Source organism: Melanostigma gelatinosum (genome assembly GCF_949748355.1).
Source record: "Melanostigma gelatinosum genome assembly, chromosome: 18".
NCBI lineage: Eukaryota > Metazoa > Chordata > Actinopteri > Perciformes > Zoarcidae > Melanostigma > Melanostigma gelatinosum.
Window position 1 is genome coordinate 12,785,623 of NC_136651.1, and position 22,914 is coordinate 12,808,536.

The 22,914-nt window shown below is 38.5% G+C and overlaps 2 protein-coding genes across 2 annotated transcripts; one reads left to right on the plus strand and one right to left on the minus strand.

The window, feature by feature from the left end:
* Positions 1-2,472: 2,472 nt before the first annotated feature.
* Positions 2,473-10,417, plus strand: crkl (v-crk avian sarcoma virus CT10 oncogene homolog-like). The gene is made up of 3 exons (XM_079290067.1): positions 2,473-3,599; positions 3,925-4,378; positions 8,096-10,417. The coding sequence occupies exons 1-3, from the start codon at positions 3,289-3,291 to the stop codon at positions 8,228-8,230; spliced, it is 900 nt and encodes a 299-aa protein (XP_079146193.1). The 5' UTR covers positions 2,473-3,288; the 3' UTR covers positions 8,231-10,417.
* Positions 10,418-19,352: 8,935 nt separating this feature from the next.
* Positions 19,353-22,343, minus strand: LOC306792187 (T-box-containing protein TBX6L-like; the record flags this gene model as incomplete). The annotated part of the gene is made up of 9 exons (XM_079289227.1): positions 22,319-22,343; positions 21,872-22,019; positions 21,558-21,660; positions 20,711-20,875; positions 20,470-20,616; positions 20,259-20,335; positions 20,017-20,084; positions 19,647-19,860; positions 19,353-19,530 (listed from the first exon to the last, which is right to left on the minus strand). The coding sequence occupies exons 2-9, from the start codon at positions 21,997-21,999 to the stop codon at positions 19,353-19,355; spliced, it is 1,080 nt and encodes a 359-aa protein (XP_079145353.1). The 5' UTR covers positions 22,000-22,019; positions 22,319-22,343.
* Between the last annotated feature and the right edge of the window lie 571 nt (positions 22,344-22,914).

Consider the following 22,914-nt stretch of genomic DNA (forward strand, 5'->3'; position numbering starts at 1 on the left):
GCACATGCAATAAATGAAACAGGAGAGACTTATGAGGCTTATTTCTCACACAATTTTTGTATTGGTTTGTATTGATACTGTATGGAGCAGTGTCCTGTTTTAACTGGCCGGTGCGTTACCGGTCATGCACCTGCAGTACAACTTAGCACAACAATACAAAACTCTATTAAACTGTATTAACACAAAATAGCGCTGTCCTGTTTTTTTCCTCCCAGACTCCAAGAACAAGTTCAGCTTCGGCAACTGTGTGAACATTTCTCTTGAGGTGGTACATAGCCGTGAGCAAGTTAACACATTTAAAAACACCTGGCTTTATTTCATAACATGAATCAAAATGTAGCGTATAGGTCAAGAACTGCATGCAGCCGGGCGTGAAGACTTAATGTGCCTTTTACAATTTAGGTGCTTTTAGTGCCAAAGTGTTTCATGAAGTATGAAACTAAGTCTTTAAAAGTTCCCTTTGACATGATCATTCAACAATCCCAACAGTCTAAAATGTACTTTACTGTTATATTTAAATATAATACATGCATGCACCCACTAGATGGTGGTGTTTCTGAAGAAACTCTTCCGTGAGCATCCATTAAATCAAGGAATACAAATGTTACATTTTGTTGTTACAGAATGTTACAAAAGTGATTACATTTTTTATTTGATTTTGTTATATTTATATTTAGATATTTTGCATGGAATTTGTGTATTTATAATATGCAATTATTCATATGACCTGTTGAAGAATGGCTGTCATGATGGTGCAATGAAATCAGAATATATGTCTAAAATAAAGGTTAACCAGAACATTGTTTTGTGAAAATGCAGAGAGGTAAACAGTATGCATCCCTCAATATTAGCCTCTTTTTTTTTTGAAATGTTTAAAGGAGGAAGAGGCCCTGTTTGTTTGTGTCAACCCTATTTCTTTGCATCACTGCGCTGTTGTGGAAATGTGGCAATTGGCAGGCATTAGCCATTTAGACCCAGTGGGTGCGAAATCCCTTAACATTCAGACAGCGCTGCAGTGATGAGAGCTGCTCTGTGCCAGCTGCAGCCTCCTGATGCATGGTCACTGAAACCTCAATAACCAGAGGAACAGAGCTGCAGCTTCATATATTTTACTTTCACCAATTAGCAGAAGTTGTCCTGCCAATGTTGGACGGCTTGTCATGCTCTATCAGAGTTTTCCAACATATTCTTTGGTTTGTCTCCCTCTTTATTCAGGCTTCTTTTGAGCCACTGTACCCCCTCCATTTAAATTCACTCTCCTCCTTCCAGCATATTGTGTTGTGGGTTGAGTGGGTTCGGGAGCTCCAAATTGATGTGTCACAGTTCTGTGCCAGATAATACTTATTATGGGTTTGAATGGAGGGGAAGTTAGAGAACAGGAAATTAAAATAGGGAAACATGTAAAACGTTTTACGGGCGGCATGAAATAGCTGTTGACTGCGCAAATATAACCGTAAACATATGAGCCACTCGTGAAGCCACAGTAAGCTACAGACATACAAGATAATAGGCTACAAAGAAATACATCATAAATATCACATTAGAACATGACGTTTCATAGGACAGTCAGACAGACAGGGGACCCATCGAAGACGATTGAGTTGTCAGATATGATTGGGTGTAAAACTGTCACTCATATTTATCATAATACAGTAATAGTAGTGGAATTAAACTGTTTATTCTGCCATGGGAAGGCTATTGAGGATGGGAACCGCAGAGATCTTGGCTGTAGGATCTCAAAAGCCCTTTATTTTGAGATGTCTACAGATGTATACTGTGGTGGAAAGTAACTAAGTACATTTATTTGCACTCAAGAAGAGTGTTGGCATACTTATTTATTGTCATTTTATGTTACTATAAAGACCTATGTAAAATGCAAATAATGAATTTTATTTATTTAATCTTATTAAGCTCATAATACTCGTGCATTTTTTAATTAACTATTTTTCCACTGTGGTATTGCTACTTTTATTTCTTCAACCATTGCTTATTCTGACTGAAATGTACAGGGTTTGGATGTACAAGATAATGTGAGATTTAGCCATTGTTTGTGTTGATAGCAGTTGCAACATGATTGTTAGTTATGCAAGAAGTAAATGAAATACTTTTTTTGCACATTTTAAAGTGCACTATCACACTGTAAAAAAACAGAAGTAGCAGACAACAGGCCTGTATGCTGGTTATGCTGCTGTTATAAAAATACCTGCAAAGTATTCTGACATTTTATGCTGGTGGTTTGCCCTGTGATGATGACATCACTGCCTCATCTTTCACATACAAGATGTTCTGTAGCTGTGTCATGGAAACATGATTGACACTTGCTCAGGGGGCGGGGGCTAGTCACCCGCCCACCCCCGTTTCCTCCTCCCGCCTCCCCCCTCAAAGGCGTCAGTGACGTGCAGACAGAAAGCGGGACCTGCCCTCCCGTCGCCATTTTTCAGTCTCGTACTCGTACTTCTGGTGGCTCGGGTGAGGGGGGGGTACGAGCAGAAATAAAGGGAAAGTATAAAAATACAGAACCGTTAAGCCGGCATCCCTCGTGAGCGGTTCGGAGTACACGCGAGAGCTTCCAGCATAACGGTCCGGCACCTGAGATGACCGCGCGGGAGGCGAGTTGCTGCTGTGAAACCTTTTTTTTGTCTGAAGACGTGTTGCGGCCCGCCATTTTTTTTGTCTGCCGTGCTGCCTCAAAAGTCTTGCTCTGACTCGAGAAAGGGGATTTATAAACGCATTTCCATGACGTGTACCTCACTGTAAGATCCATAATCATTTCGTTTCCGACCCCGTGGTCGCCGGTGACTTTTTGCACGACATGAGTATCTATCAGATGAAAAACTGAGGGGCACCGTTTCCGTTCTCGTAACTGACACTGACTGGAGGATATACAATTGTTCGAAGAGAAGCCTGGTGTTTCTCGGAAGGCGGAACGAAAAGGGGAAGCTTCAGTGATCATTTGTTGCTTTTGCTCTCCGTCGATGTTTGTCGTCTAAGTTCTTAGTTTTTAGTATTTCGGCTGCTTGAACAATCTCTCAACCTTTTGACTGCTGAACACCGCAACCACATTATGCTCCAAAGTTGGATCCAGCCAGTCGCAGCCTGTCTCTCAACACGTCAGGTTGTTTTCTGTTGTTGTTATTTTTAATCGGAGCCTGCAGCATTTAGTGCAGAACTCACTCGCAAACCTCACAACAGGGCTACGGAAGCCCCGCGTCTTCTAAACCCTCCAATTAACTTATTGTCTGTGATGTTTTCTTCTTATTTTTAGACTGATTAGTAACTTATTTTGAAATGTCAGCCGCTCGGTTTGATTCGTCGGATCGGTCCGCCTGGTATTTTGGACCCGTGTCGCGACAGGAGGCACAGAACCGGTTACAAGGACAGAGACACGGCATGTTTCTGGTGCGAGACTCGTCCACCTGCCCCGGTGACTACGTGCTATCGGTGTCCGAGAACTCCAAAGTGTCTCACTATATCATCAACTCTTTGCCCAGCAAGAGGTTTAAGATAGGTGACCAAGAATTTGAGCACCTGCCCGCTCTTCTGGAGTTCTACAAGATCCACTACCTGGACACGACCACGCTCATAGAGCCAGCACCCAGGTAGGAAAAGTCTCCCAATACCCCCATCATCAGTAAGATCTACACCATGATAACATGCAATAACAATAGGGGCCCCTTATACATGTTTTACCACCTAGACTGGGTGATCTAGGTTAAGTAGTCTATTTTTATCAAAAGCAACCCACTTTCAGTCAGATCTCAGTCCCTGCTGACATGCACCATCCAGTTCAACTACAAATATGTGACACTTGAGCGAGAGTGTACCTGATTTCATTAAAATTGCCATACTATCCACTTGACAGGGTTTTACTGGTGGAAACATTGTGTCTCCTGACTTGGCCCTCATTGTTTATATTCTCTCAAGGTACCCAAGCACAGTGAGTGGTACTATTCAGCCCATGGGAGGCCCAGACGAGAACCTGGAGTATGTGCGGACTCTGTACGACTTCACCGGCAGCGATGCGGAGGACCTTCCCTTCAAGAAGGGGGAGATCCTCATCATCCTGGAGAAGCCAGAGGAGCAGTGGTGGAGCGCCAAGAGCAAAGAGGGCCGCGTCGGGATGATCCCCGTGCCCTACGTGGAGAAATTGGTACGACCGTCGCCTCTCCCCGGCCAGCCCTCCCATGGATCCCGCAACTCCAACAGCTATGGGATCCCAGAGCCCTACGCCCAGCCACAGACGCCGTCGCCACAGCTCCCCGGAACGCCCGGAGCAGTTATCAACCCTCTACCGTCCGTGCAGAACGGCCCCGTCATGGCGAAGGCCATCCAGAAACGAGTGCCGTGCGCCTATGACAAAACAGCTCTCGCTTTAGAGGTATTGTAAATTTGGATTTCACTTATCTGAAATGTTTTTTGTCATTTTTCTTCCTCTTTGTTCCACCTGTCTCAGAGAGTGTTGTAGTAACTACAGCACTTCTTTATGAAGCGGCTGAAATATCTGTGAATTCTGTGTCCAAGTTATCTTACGCCGTAGAACAAACTTGCTTTTGGTTCAAATTTCTAACAAATTACAGGTCTGAGCCTAAGTCCACCCACTGCATCATTTTAAATAATGCAAAAAAAAAAAGTGGTCAAGAGGGCTGAGAGGTGAAACCACGCCCACTTCCAGACATGACCAAAGCCGCAATGTATAGCGTTGACAAATATGACAGCTCCAGCTACAAAGACCAAGTGAAATACAATATACGAATATACATTTTCTCAGTTTTAAGTACTGCAGTGACACAGAGCCAGTTGAACATCGGTAACGTTTCCATTTTCATCGCTCCCTTGTCCTCATCCCCGCCCTTTTCTGCCCTCTCCGGTTAAAATGTTCAATTCCTTTTTTTTGCCTCTGTCGTTGGACGTTATCAGTAGTGTGCTCTGTTGAACCACACACACAACAGTGATGTTACAGGGTTTTGTGGTCCACATGTAGAGAAATCAACTGGTGGTCAGAAGAAAAAAAAACAAGCTTCTCAGGTTGTGTTAATGTGACAATAGTTGAGAGTTTGACATCACATTGTGACTGGGAGCGCTAGTAGGAGAAGCTATGAGGTCTTAACTGCATTCTGCATTGAAATTGGGTGAGTCGGTAGCTAGTAGTGAGGGAGGGAGGGGGGGGGGTGTTTTCATGTGTGAAAGTGTGGTAAGATAACTTGCAGCTCTTCTGCATTCATCTTACATTTAAGGCAGTTTCCTGCGTAGTCGCACCAATTCACAGCCCAGCAGCAGCAGCCACTCTAGACTCTGTCTGCAAGGGGTTGCTGTTCATGTGCATCAAGTTGACTGAACTTATTGCTCTGGGCTCTGGCTGCATGCTGATTCAATAGTGGCGAGATGGTACGAGATAGCATTCATTGGAAGTGAGTGAATGTCGGACACATTTATATCTTATTATGTTAGAAAGATGTTATCTGTGTAGTTTGTCTTTGAGATGTTTTTTTGGGAATGATGAATTAACTGCAAAATACACTTTGGCAATACATTAAGGGTAGGCGGAGACTGACAATAATATTATGTCCCTATTTCCCATGAGGGGGGGGGGTGAGTAGAGCCCCAACTCTACCTGTCTGTAGCTCAGGCTCCATGCTAGCCAGCTAGCTGCTAAACGTAGCAGCGGCTCCATCAGCAGCACCGTTGCACTTCGCGGCTCGATCTCATTTCTATGAAGTGCACTCTGGCGAACAGGGGTCTGCTTTGACTGCGGCAACATGTCCGAGTGTGTCACGTAATGCACAACGTGCACTTCATATACCCGAGGGCCTCTGAAACGCTCCGCTCTGATAGCAGGCTGAGCTGCAGCGATGGCCCCCCGGGGGACAGATGCAATGGAAAGGTATCTCTGCTGCCATCCACTGACATCAGAGTGGGTCGGTGGATGCAGGAAGTAAACTAGGCCGCTACAGTGTGGGTGCTGTGATGCATGTTGTCCCTGTGACTCTAAAATGAGGCATATATTTGGACCATGAGCAAGACTGGTTGGTGTTCATTCAAAAAGGTTAGGCAGCTCCCTCTAACATTAGTCCGGTAACTGATATTAACAATCACTTCAGGGAATACATAGTACCTCATTCAGACACTGACATGAGTTGAATGGGTCAACAAGACATGTCAGCAGGCCTGGGTCTGCGCCCATCACTAGTTAATTCAACTATCAGCACAAAGGGAGACCGAGAGAGGGCAATGGAGGAGTGTGTGCTCACACATGGGCGAGCATTTGAGAAGTGAAACAAGACTTTATTTGGCACTAACAGTTATTGCCTCATTGCTTTTCGTTTGGTAGCCTTGAGAGACCTTAGTCTGTAATGCAAGTATGTCTGCATGAAAAGATGTACAAAGATATATTATATATTCGCTAATGCTAATCGCGGTTAGCATTTCCCCATTGGCCGTAATGTTAAAATTAGCTTAGAAGCTAGCGAGTCGGACATGTACTGTTAAAAGCATCTTGCCGTTCAACCTTTTTTGTTAACAGTCCTAGTGAGAGGTAGGTCAAAGGTACTTCATCCATATTGTAGCAACCCTGTCAGTAACAGCTGGTAGCAGAGGGGTTGCTGGTAGCAACCGTTCTGTGTCGGGAGCTAGTAAATGTTGTGTTAGACCAGAACCGGAAGTTGCTGTTGTTGTGGTGGAGAAAAGCTACGGAAAAATCCGTATATAAAGCGCACCGGACTATAAGCCGAGGCCTCAGAGCGTGGGGTAAAAAGTAGCGGCTTATAGGCCGAAAAGTACGGTAGATGTCCTTGAAGCTACAAACAGTACCCCCCCCCCCCCCCCCCCCCCCCAACACTCAATCCCCCGTCACATCCTGGTTTCCGTCACGATGAAGACTTTACCCCTTTCTAATCCTGATGAAGAGCATATGGCTTTAACAGATTGGGGTCACAGTCAGTGTCACAAACCCATCTGAGCAACAGCTCTATGCTCCTCTATCGTCTGTTCCAACCGCAGCGTAACGCCGGCCTGGAGATCTAAAAAGTGTGTTAATAAATCAGTTGGACTGGATATTGTGAAGTTTGGAGGTTTTTAAAATAAGGGCCATGTGTCAAATGCATTTAGTTTGCTCCTTCAGCTATTCACTCTGCTACGTTTTATCCGTCTCTTCTGTTGTGCTTCTGATGCAGCAGCTGATCACCAGCTTGACGTCTAAATGAATCCGTTGACTTTTGTCATTTTTTGTCATTATCAACAACGACGCTTTATATCTTCATTAATCATGTCGTAGCAAATTAGTAGTAGTAGTAGTGCAACATGTTCATCTGTGAGTAGTTATTTGCGTTCTAATTTACCCAAAATGTTCAAGTGACTTGTGTCGTCGGGATGGTTTAGGGAGTTTAAACGTTACAGTGATAACTAGGGTTGGGTATCGTTTGGGTTTTTTCCGATACCGGTGCTAAAACGATACTTTGAAAACGATACCGGTGCCTGAACCGATACTTTTTTCTTCAAATTGAACAATATATTAACTGTTTAAAGTATACTATGTATATAAATAAATACAAAACACTTGGCTTCAAACTACAGCTTCAAACTTTTTAACTATGAACAATATGTTAACTGTTAACAGTTTACAGTATACTTAAATAAATATAAATAAATACAAAACACACTTGTGTTGTTGTGCTTAGGAGCGGCAGCGCTCAGTACCCCCGTTGTAATAATACTATGAGTGAGGAGCGGAGGACCGAGTCCTGCTGCCAGGACGGAGTCATCAGAGTGGTGTAAAAAAAGTATTTCAATCGGCTCAGGCACCGTGCGTTGCGTTTCAGTCCGGTAGATACCGGACTTATAGGAACCGGTGCCATATTGGCACCGAGTTTCGGTACCCAACCCTAGTGATAACCAGGGCTGGTTGAGTTGTGTTCACATCGTGGTCACCTCACCAAACAGGCGGCAAACTATTTTTTTAAATTAACAAAACAATCCCCTTTATTAGTTTTCACCACACTGCATTTTACAATGTTCTACTTTTTTACGTACCTTGAAAAAAATCACGCCCCTCCTGTCACTCTGCCTCCTGTAACTCCGCCTCCTGTCCTTCTGCCCTCAGGTCGGCGACATGGTCAAAGTCACACGGATGAACATCAGCGGTCAGTGGGAGGGGGAGGTGAACGGACGCCGGGGCCTCTTCCCCTTCACCCACGTCAAAATCATAGACCCCCAGAACCCGGACGAGAGTGACTGACCGGACCGGACCGCCTCGTCAGTATTTCCTGTAGCTGAATCTGCTGGCTGGGTCCACCTTTTACCGCCCAGTGTCACCACGGTTACGTGCTTGCCATGCTTGGGGGGGTGGGGGGTTGTACCATGATAGCTCCCCCCCCCCCCCCCCCCCCTCTCTGTTTTTGCCAGCCGTTGCAAGGCTTTCTGACTGTTTACAGCTTTGGACGTCGGTTCCAAACTTAAAAACCTGACCCCCTCCCCTCTTCTCCCCGTTCCCCTTCCCATGACTCGGCTCCAGACGGGGCAGTGTTTGTTTGTTTGTTTGTTTTGCATTAGTGTCTTTACATTTCCAGATCACTGGGCATCAGTGTGAGCGTATATGTATGTTTGCCTGTGTGTGTGTGAGATCACAATAGATATTTGCCACATTACATAACATGTTCTTGTTGTGTTTTTTTTTTCTTGGGATTTCTCTGAATATTTGTTACGTTTGAAGTATTGGGGACTTCAGAAAGTGTTGGTGTGTTTGTTTTTGTGCGAAGTAGGGAGCAGCAATATCCCTACAGACGTTGGAGAGCACTGAGGCAACGAGGGGCTAACCAGCCAGTCAAATGTTACTTCTCCAAACAATCAAGTCACTGTTGTACCTTAACCATCTCTCTCACACACACACACACACACACACACACACACACACACACACGCATATATTGGCCATGAGTTATTCAGGTTGACAGGTTTCTTTGTAACGTGTATGTGATGTGTGACTGGCGTCAGGAGGAAGCAGGAGAGCGGTTTGTGGAAACTAGGTCGAACCTTTTGACATTATAGATCCCGCCCACTCTCCAACCTGGCACATGTCTGGCTGACGAGACTTATTTATATTTTGTTAATAAGACATGACACGGCCATAAGTGATTTTATCCTCTTTTATTTGTGCAACATGATCAAATGTAGTGTATTATTATTTGTGACATTGAGAAGGTGTTTGGTAGAGGCCTGTGACTGCATGTCCACTTGGTACCGCTCGTTACTGTCCTTCACATTGTTCTGAGCTGCATTGCTTAGAGATTAGTAGTTCCAACAGCACCAAGCACTAGAAAATGTATCTCGACTTTCTGCATAGGAGTGCCACGCTTTGAACGGCTTTTCCAAAAGTCAAGTAGCGGCGGCCGTGGCTCTGGCCAGCACTTTCCACAAGCATCTGACTAAAACGGCTTTCCACTGAGGGGAGAATCTCTGCTATAGCAAGCCAATGAGAATCCCATCAATGCCTTTTTGTTCAGAGTAAGCCAAATGCATCTTTTAGCGCGTGCAATCCTCTCTGCAAAGATGTGCTCCTGTCAGTTTAGGATTCCAACCCGTCTTTATGTCTGTAGACATGTGGTCTGTGCACAATTTGTCTCTTTATGCAAAGTGTGAGCGTCGTGGGGGAAAGCATCTTTGCTCCTACTGCACTGCAACCAATTTGGCCAGTAGGAGCAGCCAATTAAGCAGTTGTGCAAACAGTGCCAACCCCAACATTTCTGCTGTAAAAAATACCCGTTTTACCCCCCCCCCCCATCTCTGCGCCTAGTGCTTTCCCTTCAAATCAGTACTCAGCCATTCACTCAGAGCAACGTTGTGCAGCTTTTAGTTGAATCCCTTTTTTTTTTTTTTTTTTTCTTTTTTTTTTGCCAGTTATTATAGTCTGCTACTAAATCGAGCATTTTCTTAAAACGATTGATGTTATTAAACTTAAGTATCTACGGTGACATTTACAAAAGGGAAGAATGCCTGCTGGTTGCCTCTGTGCATGACCTCTTGGCCGCCCGGCCAAATGCTGCTTAATGCCATTTCTATCCTTATTAAATCACGGATGTATCTCCTTTGAATCCCTGCTGGTCTGTGCAAACAAGCCAGTGTGAGGTTGTTGTTTTTTCTCATCAAACTTAATGAAATCTACTAATTAAGCAATACACCCTGATTATGTCCTTTGTTGAGGTGAGCTTGCGTTTCTCTTGCTTCTGAGTTGTTTCGTAATGGCATTAACAGTATTACTGTGCTCTCTTCTCATATTCTAGGAAAGCCTGTCTTTTACTTAAGAATTGAAAATTGTGCCTTTTTATTTTCTTATACCATTTACATGTGTTAATATTTCCCATGGTTAACACCTGTGCTGGTATTGACCCTTTATGTACAGAACAAGTAAATAAAATTTACGTCTACTTCTTTAAATCTCTCTCTCTCTTCTCTGTGTGCATGTTGTCTTCTTAACAGATGGGGTGGGTGGGCGTCACAGGTTGTGTATCTGGAGCACAGGACAGTTGCTCCTATGCTCTCATTTTTTTTTTTTTTGACAGTTCCAGTTTTGGTTCCGGCTGTGCCCAGGAGAAAAGGAAGCAATTAATGAATTTTAATGAAGTGCTAATAAAAGAACCTCGAGCTGACCTACACATGGGGAATGGAAAACTTCTCAAGGGCAGTGTTCCAGAGGAGCATGTCCTGTGACTTGTTTATTCAGCAGGTACATATAACACAAGTTTGAGCCAGTAGGTCCTAAATATGTTATTCCAATATCTTCAAAATGTGATCTTTCAAGGCTAACTGATATAAATAAGTCCTGACTCATATACTCTTTTACCACTAGAGATGAACATCCAGTTTTTTAGCGATCATAGAAATAGCATGGCCTTATTGCCCCGCTGTCATGCCTTTTTGACCTACAACACTCAATGAAACTATATTCCTATCATACTACAAGATATTAATCATTGGACTCCAGATCAGATGCTTCTGACGATGAAAAGGTGACTTGTACGAAACGGGGCTTTAGCTTTACGTAAGTGGATTCCAACTATTCACACTGACTTTACTGAAGCATATGTTAGATTATGCAGCTGTATAGCCTTGGGCATGCATGGCATACAGCTTTTTCTTTCTTTTTTTAGATTTTTGGTATATTGTTTTTGAAATTGTGCCTTTTTAAACTCTTCCCTGATTATGGATGCTGTGTATTTAGTTCTCTCTCTGACCCTTACCCCTGCACGCCTTGTGCTTCGTGTGCATGTGCCAGGTTAAATTGTCATAAAAGCCAATCGATGCACTGCTCCAGACCGTGATAGGCGGGGGGGCTGCAGTGAGGATGACCAGAGTGAATCAACTTTGAGTGTGACCTCTCCTCGGGGCACAGTGCATGTCACTTGTGTATGTGTGTGTATAAATGGATGTGGTGAACGGTCAATGAAAGCCTTCCTACAGGCCATTACCATCACCACCGCCCTCCAGCTCTGTGATGGCAGCTGTAGAGCGTTTAGCCCACAGTCAATGTTTGCTCTTAAAGAATATGAAGATAAATGATTTACATGATAAAGAACACTAGAATTGCTTTTATTTTTAGATAAACAAACATTTTGTCACTGATGTTACATGTCACTGATTTAAATGTAAACCATAATGTGACTTTTTTCGACAAACTATACAATTACTTTTTTCAACATACTATATTATGATTTAAAAAAAAACTTTTATGACATACTATAACTTTTTTTCGACGATACTACAACTGCATCGACATGGACTATAACTTCATGTTTTTTCGACATACTATACTATGACTGTTTTCAACATACTCTTACATGTCTTCGGCAAATTAATTATACAGTGACTTTTTTCAATCCACTATACTTTTACTTTTTCTTTAGTGTGCAATGACTTTTGACACATTATACTGTGATGTTTTTTGGCACACTATAGTATGACTTTTTTCAACATACTACACGATGATTTCTTTGGCTTTGTCTCGGCATACTGTCACTTTTTTTTGACATACTATGACTTTTTGGCACACTAGTATGACATATTTTCGACATAGTATACTATCACTTTATTCATGACAAGCTATACTATGACTCTTTTGATAGATTATACTTCTTATTATACTTTTGCTCTGCGACTACAGGATTTGAACCCAGAAGCCCCTTGTTGAAAGGCAGACGTTCTAACTACTGTACTATTTCTCTGTACATCATTTTCAATGTGTCTTGGAACTAAAACATTATACTGTGACTTTTTATGACATACTATACTAAACCTTTTTTCTACGACTTTTTTTCTACATATTATACTGTGACTTTTTATGACATACGATACTAAACCTTTTTTCTACGACTTTTTTCTACATATTATACTATGACTTTTTATGACGTTTTTTCTACATACTACACTATGACTTTTTTCTACATACTGTACTATGACTTTTTTCTACATATTATACTATGCCTTTTTAGGACTTTTTCTACATACTGTACTAAAACCTTTTTTCTACATACTATACTGAAACCTTTTTTCTACATACTATACTATGACTTTTTTCTACAGATTATACTATGCCTTTTTAGGACTTTTTCTACATACTGTACTAAAACCTTTTTTCTCCATACTATACTATGACTTTTTTCTACATACTATCCTGACGTTTTTCTACATACTATACTATGACTTTTTTCTACATACTATACGATGACTTTTTTCTACATACTATACTGAAACCTTTTTTCTACATACTATACTATGACGTTTTTCTACATATTATACTATGCCTTTTTAGGACTTTTTCTACATACTGTACTAAAACCTTTTTTCTACATATTATACTATGACTTTTTTCTACATATTATACTATGACTTTTTTCTACATACTATACTATGACTTTTTTCTACATATTATACTATGACTTTTTTCTACATACTATACTGTGACTTTTTTCTACATATTATACTATGACTTTTTTCTAAATATTATACTATGACTTTTTTCTACATACTATACTATGACTTTTTTCTACATATTATACTATGACTTTTTTCTACATATTATACTATGACTTTTTTCTACATACTATACTATGACTTTTTTCTACATATTATACTATGCCTTTTTAGGACTTTTTCTACATACTGTACTAAAACCTTTTTTCTCCATACTATACTATGACTTTTTTCTACATACTATCCTGGCGTTTTTCTACATACTATACTATGACTTTTTTCTACATACTGTACTAAAACCTTTTTTCTACATACTATACTAAAACCTTTTCTCTACATACTATACTGAAACCTTTTTTCTACATACTATACTATGACTTTTTTCTACAGATTATACCATGCCTTTTTAGGACTTTTTCTACATACTGTACTAAAACCTTTTTTCGACATACTATACTATGACTTTTTTCTACAGATTATACCATGCCTTTTTAGGACTTTTTCTACATACTGTACTAAAACCTTTTTTCTCCATACTATACTATGACTTTTTTCTACATACTATCCTGACGTTTTTCTACATACTATACTATGACTTTTTTCTACATACTATACGATGACTTTTTTCTACATACTATACTGAAACCTTTTTTCTACATACTATACTATGGCGTTTTTCTACATATTATACTATGCCTTTTTAGGACTTTTTCTACATACTGTACTAAAACCTTTTTTCTACATATTATACTATGACTTTTTTCTACATATTATACTATGACTTTTTTCTACATACTATACTATGACTTTTTTCTACATATTATACTATGACTTTTTTCTACATACTATACTGTGACTTTTTTCTACATATTATACTATGACTTTTTTCTACATATTATACTATGACTTTTTTCTACATACTATACTATGACTTTTTTCTACATATTATACTATGACTTTTTTCTACATATTATACTATGACTTTTTTCTACATACTATACTATGACTTTTTTCTACATATTATACTATGCCTTTTTAGGACTTTTTCTACATACTGTACTAAAACCTTTTTTCTCCATACTATACTATGACTTTTTTCTACATACTATCCTGACGTTTTTCTACATACTATACTATGACTTTTTTCTACATACTATACTGAAACCTTTTTTCTACATACTATACTATGACTTTTTTCTACATATTATACTATGCCTTTTTAGGACTTTTTCTACATACTGTACTAAAACCTTTTTTCTACATACTATACTATGACTTTTTTCTACATATTATACTATGCCTTTTTAGGACTTTTCTACATACTGTACTAAAACCTTTTTTCTACATACTATACTGAAACCTTTTTTCTACATACTATACTATGACTTTTTTCTACAGATTATACTATGCCTTTTTAGGACTTTTTCTACATACTGTACTAAAACCTTTTTTCTCCATACTATACTATGACTTTTTTCTACATACTATCCTGACGTTTTTCTACATACTATACTATGACTTTTTTCTACATACTATACGATGACTTTTTCTACATACTATACTGAAACCTTTTTTCTACATACTATACTATGACTTTTTTCTACATATTATACTATGCCTTTTTAGGACTTTTTCTACATACTGTACTAAAACCTTTTTTCTACATACTATACTGAAACCTTTTTTCTACATACTATACTATGACTTTTTTCTACAGATTATACTATGCCTTTTTAGGACTTTTTCTACATACTGTACTAAAACCTTTTTTCTACATACTATACTAAAACCTTTTTTCTACATACTATACTGAAACCCTTTTTCTACATACTATACTATGACTTTTTTCTACATACTATACTATGACTTTTTTCTACATATTATACTGTGACTTTTTTCTACATACTATACTGTGACTTTTTTCTACATATTATACTATGACTTTTTTCTACATATTATACTATGACTTTTTTCTACATACTATACTATGACTTTTTTCTACATACTATACTAAAACCTTTTTTCTACATACTATACTGAAACCTTTTTTCTACATACTATACTATGACTTTTTTCTACATACTATACTATGACTTTTTTCTACATATTATACTGTGACTTTTTTCTACATACTATACTGTGACTTTTTTCTACATATTATACTATGACTTTTTTCTACATATTATACTATGACTTTTTTCTACATATTATACTATGACTTTTTTCTACATATTATACTATGACTTTTTTCTACATACTATACTATGACCTTTTTCTACATATTATACTATGACTTTTTTCTACATACTATACTGTGACTTTTTTCTACATATTATACTATGACTTTTTTATACATATTATACTATGACTTTTTTATACATATTATACTATGACGTTTTTCTACATACTATACTATGACTTTTTTCTACATATTATACTATGACTTTTTTCTACATACTATACTATGACTTTTTTCTACATACTATACTGTGACTTTTTTCTACATATTATACTATGACTTTTTTCTACATACTATACTGTGACTTTTTTCTACATATTATACTATGACTTTTTTCTACATACTATACTATGACTTTTTTCTACATACTATACTGTGACTTTTTTCTACATATTATACTATGACTTTTTTCTACATACTATACTATGACTTTTTTCTACATATTATACTATGACTTTTTTCTACATACTATACTATGACTTTTTTCTACATATTATACTATGACTTTTTTCTACATACTATACTATGACTTTTTTCTACATATTATACTATGACTTTTTTCTACATATTATACTATGACGTTTTTCTACATACTATACTATGACTTTTTTCTACAGATTATACTATGCCTTTTTAGGACTTTTTCTACATACTGTACTAAAACCTTTTTTCTCCATACTATACTATGACTTTTTTCTACATACTATCCTGACGTTTTTCTACATACTATACTATGACTTTTTTCTACATACTATACGATGACTTTTTTCTACATACTATACTGAAACCTTTTTTCTACATACTATACTATGACTTTTTTCTACATATTATACTATGCCTTTTTAGGACTTTTTCTACATACTGTACTAAAACCTTTTTTCTACATACTATACTGAAACCTTTTTTCTACATACTATACTATGACTTTTTTCTACAGATTATACTATGCCTTTTTAGGACTTTTTCTACATACTGTACTAAAACCTTTTTTCTACATACTATACTGAAACCTTTTTTCTACATACTATACTATGACGTTTTTCTACATACTATACTATGACTTTTTTCTACATATTATACTGTGACTTTTTTCTACATACTATACTGTGACTTTTTTCTACATATTATACTATGACTTTTTTCTACATATTATACTATGACTTTTTTCTACATACTATACTATGACTTTTTTCTACATTCTATACTAAAACCTTTTTTCTACATACTATACTGAAACCTTTTTTCTACATACTATACTATGACTTTTTTCTACATACTATACTGTGACTTTTTTCTACATATTATACTGTGACTTTTTTCTACATACTATACTGTGACTTTTTTCTACATATTATACTATGACTTTTTTCTACATATTATACTATGACTTTTTTCTACATATTATACTATGACTTTTTTCTACATATTATACTATGACTTTTTTCTACATACTATACTATGACCTTTTTCTACATATTATACTATGACTTTTTTATACATATTATACTATGACTTTTTTATACATATTATACTATGACTTTTTTATACATATTATACTGTGACTTTTTTCTACATACTATACTGTGACTTTTTTCTACATATTATACTATGACTTTTTTATACATATTATACTATGACGTTTTTCTACATACTATACTATGACTTTTTTCTACATATTATACTATGACTTTTTACTACATACTATACTATGACTTTTTTCTACATACTATACTGTGACTTTTTTCTACATATTATACTATGACTTTTTTCTACATACTATACTGTGACTTTTTCTACATATTATACTATGACTTTTTTCTACATATTATACTATGACTTTTTTCTACATACTATACTATGACTTTTTTCTACATATTATACTATGACTTTTTTCTACATACTATACTATGACTTTTTTCTACATATTATACTATGACTTTTTTCTACATACTATACTGTGACTTTTTTCTACATATTATACTATGACTTTTTTCTACATACTATACTGTGACTTTTTTCTACATATTATACTATGACTTTTTTCTACATATTATACTATGACTTTTTTCTACATACTATACTGTGACTTTTTTCTACATATTATACTATGACTTTTTTCTACATATTATACTATGACTTTTTTCTACATATTATACTATGACTTTTTTCTACATATTATACTATGACTTTTTTCTACATACTATACTGTGACTTTTTTCTACATATTATACTATGACTTTTTTCTACATACTATACTATGACTTTTTTCTACATATTATACTATGACTTTTTTCTACATACTATACTGTGACTTTTTTCTACATATACTGACTTTTTCTACATATTATACTATGACTTTTTTTCGACAAATTATACTATGACTTATTTTTTTTTTGATAATATGCAAGGAAGCTCCGCTACTACGGGGTTTGAACCCAGAAGCTTTTTCAGCATACTATAATATGACTTTTTTCGGCACACTATATTATTGAGTTTTTCGGCTTATAACACAATTAGTTTTTCCGACATACCATACAATGACTTTTTTCGACATGCTAAACTCAGACTTTTTCTGACATAGTATCAGTTTTTATCAACATACTTTACTACGTCTTTGCGACTTTTTTCCAATATATTATACCGTGAGTTTTTTTTTGATAATAAGTAACAAAGCTCAGCTACGAGGGGGATTGAATCTAGAACCATCTTACTGAAGGGCAGGTGTGATAAACACTGTACAATTTCTCTACAACTTATTTCAATATAATTTAGTAGTACAACACTATACTATGACTTTTTCGGCATATTATAGTATGACTTTGTTCGACATACAATGCCTCCTCTCCAGCCCTCTCCTTTGAAGTAGTGGTTATTACACATGTAAAGCTATGACTTTTTTATACTATACCAGAACATTTTTGTGACTTACCATATTAAGTTGTTTTTCATGGCTTACTGTACTATGGAATTTTTATTTGTGACATACTAGGGTTACTGGTTAATATACTGTAAGGAGCCAGGATATAATTATGATTTGTGTGGCTTTTTTATGCTACACTATATCGTGATTTTCTGCGACACACTATTCTATGATTTTTTATGATATATTTTTTATGATTCATCATACTATATTTTTGTGAAATACTATACCATGGCATTCGTGAACCACGTACTATTCTATACAAATTCGAGTGCCATTTTTTGCTACATTCGTTGAAATTGATGACTCTTGGTATTCTATACCAGGGTTTCTCAAAGCTGTGATGACTTAGTGCCATCATGGAAGGAGCCAGCATATATGATTGCATGCAGCACAGGAAAGGGCACACACATACATCACAATCTATCCATTCCTTCTCACTTCCACGTTAAACTGTTGAGTTCTACACATACATACAGCAATGACATTTTTAATGATATTTTTGTGACATACTCTTAAATGCCCGTAGGTGCTGGAATTACAACTTGTACATTATAATTGACCTAATCTGTAAAATAAACCATCCTGTAATCAGAGTGGTCCCACTGTCATACATCCTTACAGCGTGGATTTCAATTTAGCATCCTGTAGAAACACAGACTGAAAGCCCATCTGCCATTTTACCTCGCTGTATGCATCTTTTACAGTGATGTTAAAAAAGTCTATCACACAAAAACAAGTCAGTTGATATGCTCTAAAACATTCATTTGCAGTGTCTGCTCCCTGAAGCTGTATGAATGACCCAGATATGGCCTCTCTCCCTCTCTCTCTCTCTCTCTCTCTCTCTCTCTCTCTCTCAGTAAAACATTTACAGCACAGACGTTGCTGCCTTCTGTAGAAGAAACTATGCCAGACTATGATGGTGATTTCACACTAACTATCTGTCATAACTTTATCAGGTCAGACTGACTCTTGGCTACATATATATGTATATATATATATATATATATATATATATATATATATATATATATATATATATTCTGACAAACAAATAAAGTGACCCCCACATACAGTACAGGCTCTCGGAAATGAAACACGATACACATTGATATACTTTTAACATGAACTGCTGGAGTGGCCTGCCAGTAGGTTGCTGGTCCACCCATAATAACAGCATTCCTTCAAGGCTTTAATGGTTTTATCCTCCATCAATGATGTCACCGTTGCAAAAGTTCACCAACAGGAGTAGGAGAAGAGCGGGTACTGGCTCCAATCTGCCGCATTGCCGTGGTGGTGAGGATGGTGGTAGTAGCCATGTTGTTGAGTGTTGTGTTCAGCGGTGGCGAGTGAATGAGATGGAGGGTGGACGTGGGTGTGCGCTGCATCAACGTCATTGGAAGAAAGTGGATACCTGGTGTAATCTACAGATCTAGAGAAGTGAAGAGTGCCGTGGAGTTAACATTTCATGCATCATCAGTTGGGTCATTGGATTTCATCTGACACTGGGAAGGCTATATCTTAAATCACCTATAGGGCTGGTATGGCACGGATGCAGGCACCATCTGTTCTTCACAGCTGTAATCATACTCTTGCAGCTCCAGGGGCTCAGTGTGTAGACTCTCCGATGGGTCCCGCTCCCCAGCCGAGGCGGAAAGGTCACCCCCCTTCGAGGGCTGCTGTGTGGAAGCCTGATCCCTCTCTGCCTCCGCTGACTGAGAGGTCATGGGCATCCTCTGCAGGCCTGAGATGGAAATACAATGTTTAATAAGACCGATACAGCAATTTAAAGGAATACCTGTTCATACTACTGGGATTTTTATTTGTTGGTGTAGTATGATTTCATACACGCTGTATGAGTAAAAACTTAAAAAACAACTGAATAATTCCCAAAACTTACCAGGAGGACTATTGTGAGTTTTCCTGTCCAGCGCGGCTCTTTTTGGAGGACTTCTACTTGAACGACACCTGTAAAAAAAATAGATATTTTCTACACATTTTCATACACTTTTCACTGTTGTTTGTATTGGCCTGAAACTTCATGGTAAAAACCAATGTCTGTCTTTAATTTAACTACAGAACACTAAAACAAAAAGACGCAATTTCATAATTTGATAATTTCATAATTGCATTTATTCCTACCTTTTGCTGTGGGAATGGGTGCCTCCCTCCCTGAATCCCTTAGCGAAGGGGTTGTGGTTGATTTTCAATTTGGTGATCTTAATAAAAAGGAAAAATAGAGAATTGCCAAACTCTTGGTGGTGCCGAGTGTGTTTTCTTTCAATCAAACAGTAATATCATCACATTTGTGTCGGGTTCATGTTTCGTAAAACTGCTGTACAAGCTCATATACCCTTGGGTTTTGGTAAGCGGTCACTGATGTGAAGGTTGTCTCTGGGAAGGAGGAAGTCTGAAACGGGGCCCAGCAGATAGTGTAAGGACTATCGGCCTGGGTGACATGAAACCTGGGGTAGTAGCGATGCATGGAGTGTAGAACGATCTGTGGGATAAGAAGAGGAAAATGTAGGAAAGTTAAAACTAGATATTTCTATTAGTAGTATCACTTGAACTCTGTGTGTAAGATGTTGTCTTACATGGCCATGTTGGTCCAATGTGTTGTTCGTGAGCTTCATCCTGAGAAAAGACAACGGCTGCTTCATCCAGTGACTTCCTGGGGCAGGGGAGTCTGGGTGCACGTATGTCCGGCACGGGGGCTGGGGCTCTGCCTTCCCCGCGACCTCCCACTGCTCCTTTTTCCACTACAGAGAAACGGGGGAGGGAGGGGATGCAAAGTTATCAAGTGTTGGACCTCACGGCATGTCTGATTAATTATTCTCGGTGAAGCACGCAATACCTTTTTTCCCCTCATAATGGCTGGTGCAATGAAAGAGAGAGGTGGTGCATGACAATATGTTTGTTGGCAGGATTCATTGCAAGATTATTCTTCACATTGTGTTACAATGTACAAGGGGGGGGGGGGGTTCTATCTGTCTGGTGAAGTATGCTAATATATTAAAAAGGAACATCAACTATCACTGTGTCTACAAATTCACAACCACCCAAAAAAACCACACTCCTCCCAATGCTCTTCTGCAGTACTTTCCCTTTATTATGTACCTCTTTCTTTCAAGTGTGTGCTAAAAGCAATATCTGTGACCAAATGGGCCACAGCAGTTGGCGTAAGAGCCGTTGAATTGTATGAATGGCCGACTGCTCGTCATTCACCGACTGTGAATAAGGAGGGATGCTAATTGATGGGGCCTCCAGCCGACACTGCACAAACAGGAAGCAATGAAAGGCTTTGAAATGCAGCGGTGAACGGCTCAGAGTGGGCAGGCCCATGTCTGGCTGCAGACTGCTGCCTTTTACATACTGCAATCTGCTGGTTCCAATCCCCAAATGATGTCAACGGCACAGAATGAGTGATATATATGCTCTTACCTTGTATTTGAAGCTGTCTGCAGGGACCATGTCCACCATGATGACGTAATTAGCAAAAGGTTGGAGCCCAGATACACTGATGCTGCAGTGTGGGAACATTCTCCTGAAACAAATACACAGAGTCATGTGTCAGTGAATGGTTGTAAATATTTTTCACAAAATTGTGTAAAAACATGTGCAGCGCCTCTGCTCTTCAACCTAAGCGTAGGTCATTTCTTGCAGGTTCCGGACTATGGGATGGATGACACAAAGCACTGTTGGTATTGTCAGAAAGCAGAGAGTGTAGTTGAAATCACGAAATAAAGCAGTGTTACCTTCCATGCTTTGTTATAATCATCTCTGTTCCGATGTCGTGAAAGGACTTCCATAGGTCGGCGTTCTCCAGGGTCATCTTGATGCAGCCCTGCTGGCATGAGTCAGCAGCTGGAGGGGGCCGGGGCATGCTCAGATGCGATGTGGAGTCTGTGGGGGAAAATACACATGAGAACGGTTCTGCAAAATCAGATGTACTCACATAAAAAGTTCCTAGGAGTGTTAAAAACAGGGAAAATATGTTCTCACAAAACGAACTTGATACATCATAGTTCAGGATAGTTGTTCACACCCTTTCCCCAATTATCAATTTCTCTTTAAATGAGCTTTTTTTGGAGGGGTTGAAAGCAAAGTAAAGCAGATGAATTAACTATTTGATACTTCGTTGCAGTCCATGTTGCACATGCATGCTCATACAGCACAGTTAGATCTAATAAGATGAAACTTACCAGAAATGTGTTGCTTGTTACTTTCTCCGCCTGTTATCAACGCCAACGCAGTCTTGAGACAAAGTGCTGCCTTCACATGTTCTCAGATGGGTCTCTGTCCTGGCAAAGTCTGAGCCTTGAACTTAATTGGTCATCACAGAAAGGGTGGGGTCTGAACAGCCAAGGGGAGTGTAGACCGAGGAGAATGAGGGGGCAGGTGAGAATATTACTTGGTGTTGTTCAATTGCTCTAGTGTGGGACTGTGTGCAGACAAAAGTAGCCATGAAAGAATAGATACAGTTTAGATTTTATTGTGAGACAATCTTTTTCAGAGATATGAAAAGATGAATCCATAAAACATTCCATGGAAACATGAAAATGTACAAGAAGTTAGCGTGTCCATTCTTGATTTGATGTTTGGCCTGGTTGTTGTTGTTACTTTTTTAACAGAATTTTAGGGATTCAAAAACAATCTTAACAATGGGTTCTATGATGTTGTACCCACCCAAAGAGAGTAATCTACCTGGGACTTGATTCTGGCAAACCAGCGCTCAACTATGCTGTGTGTGTGTGTGTGTGTGTGTGTGTGTGTGTGTGTGTGTGTGTGTGTGTGTGTG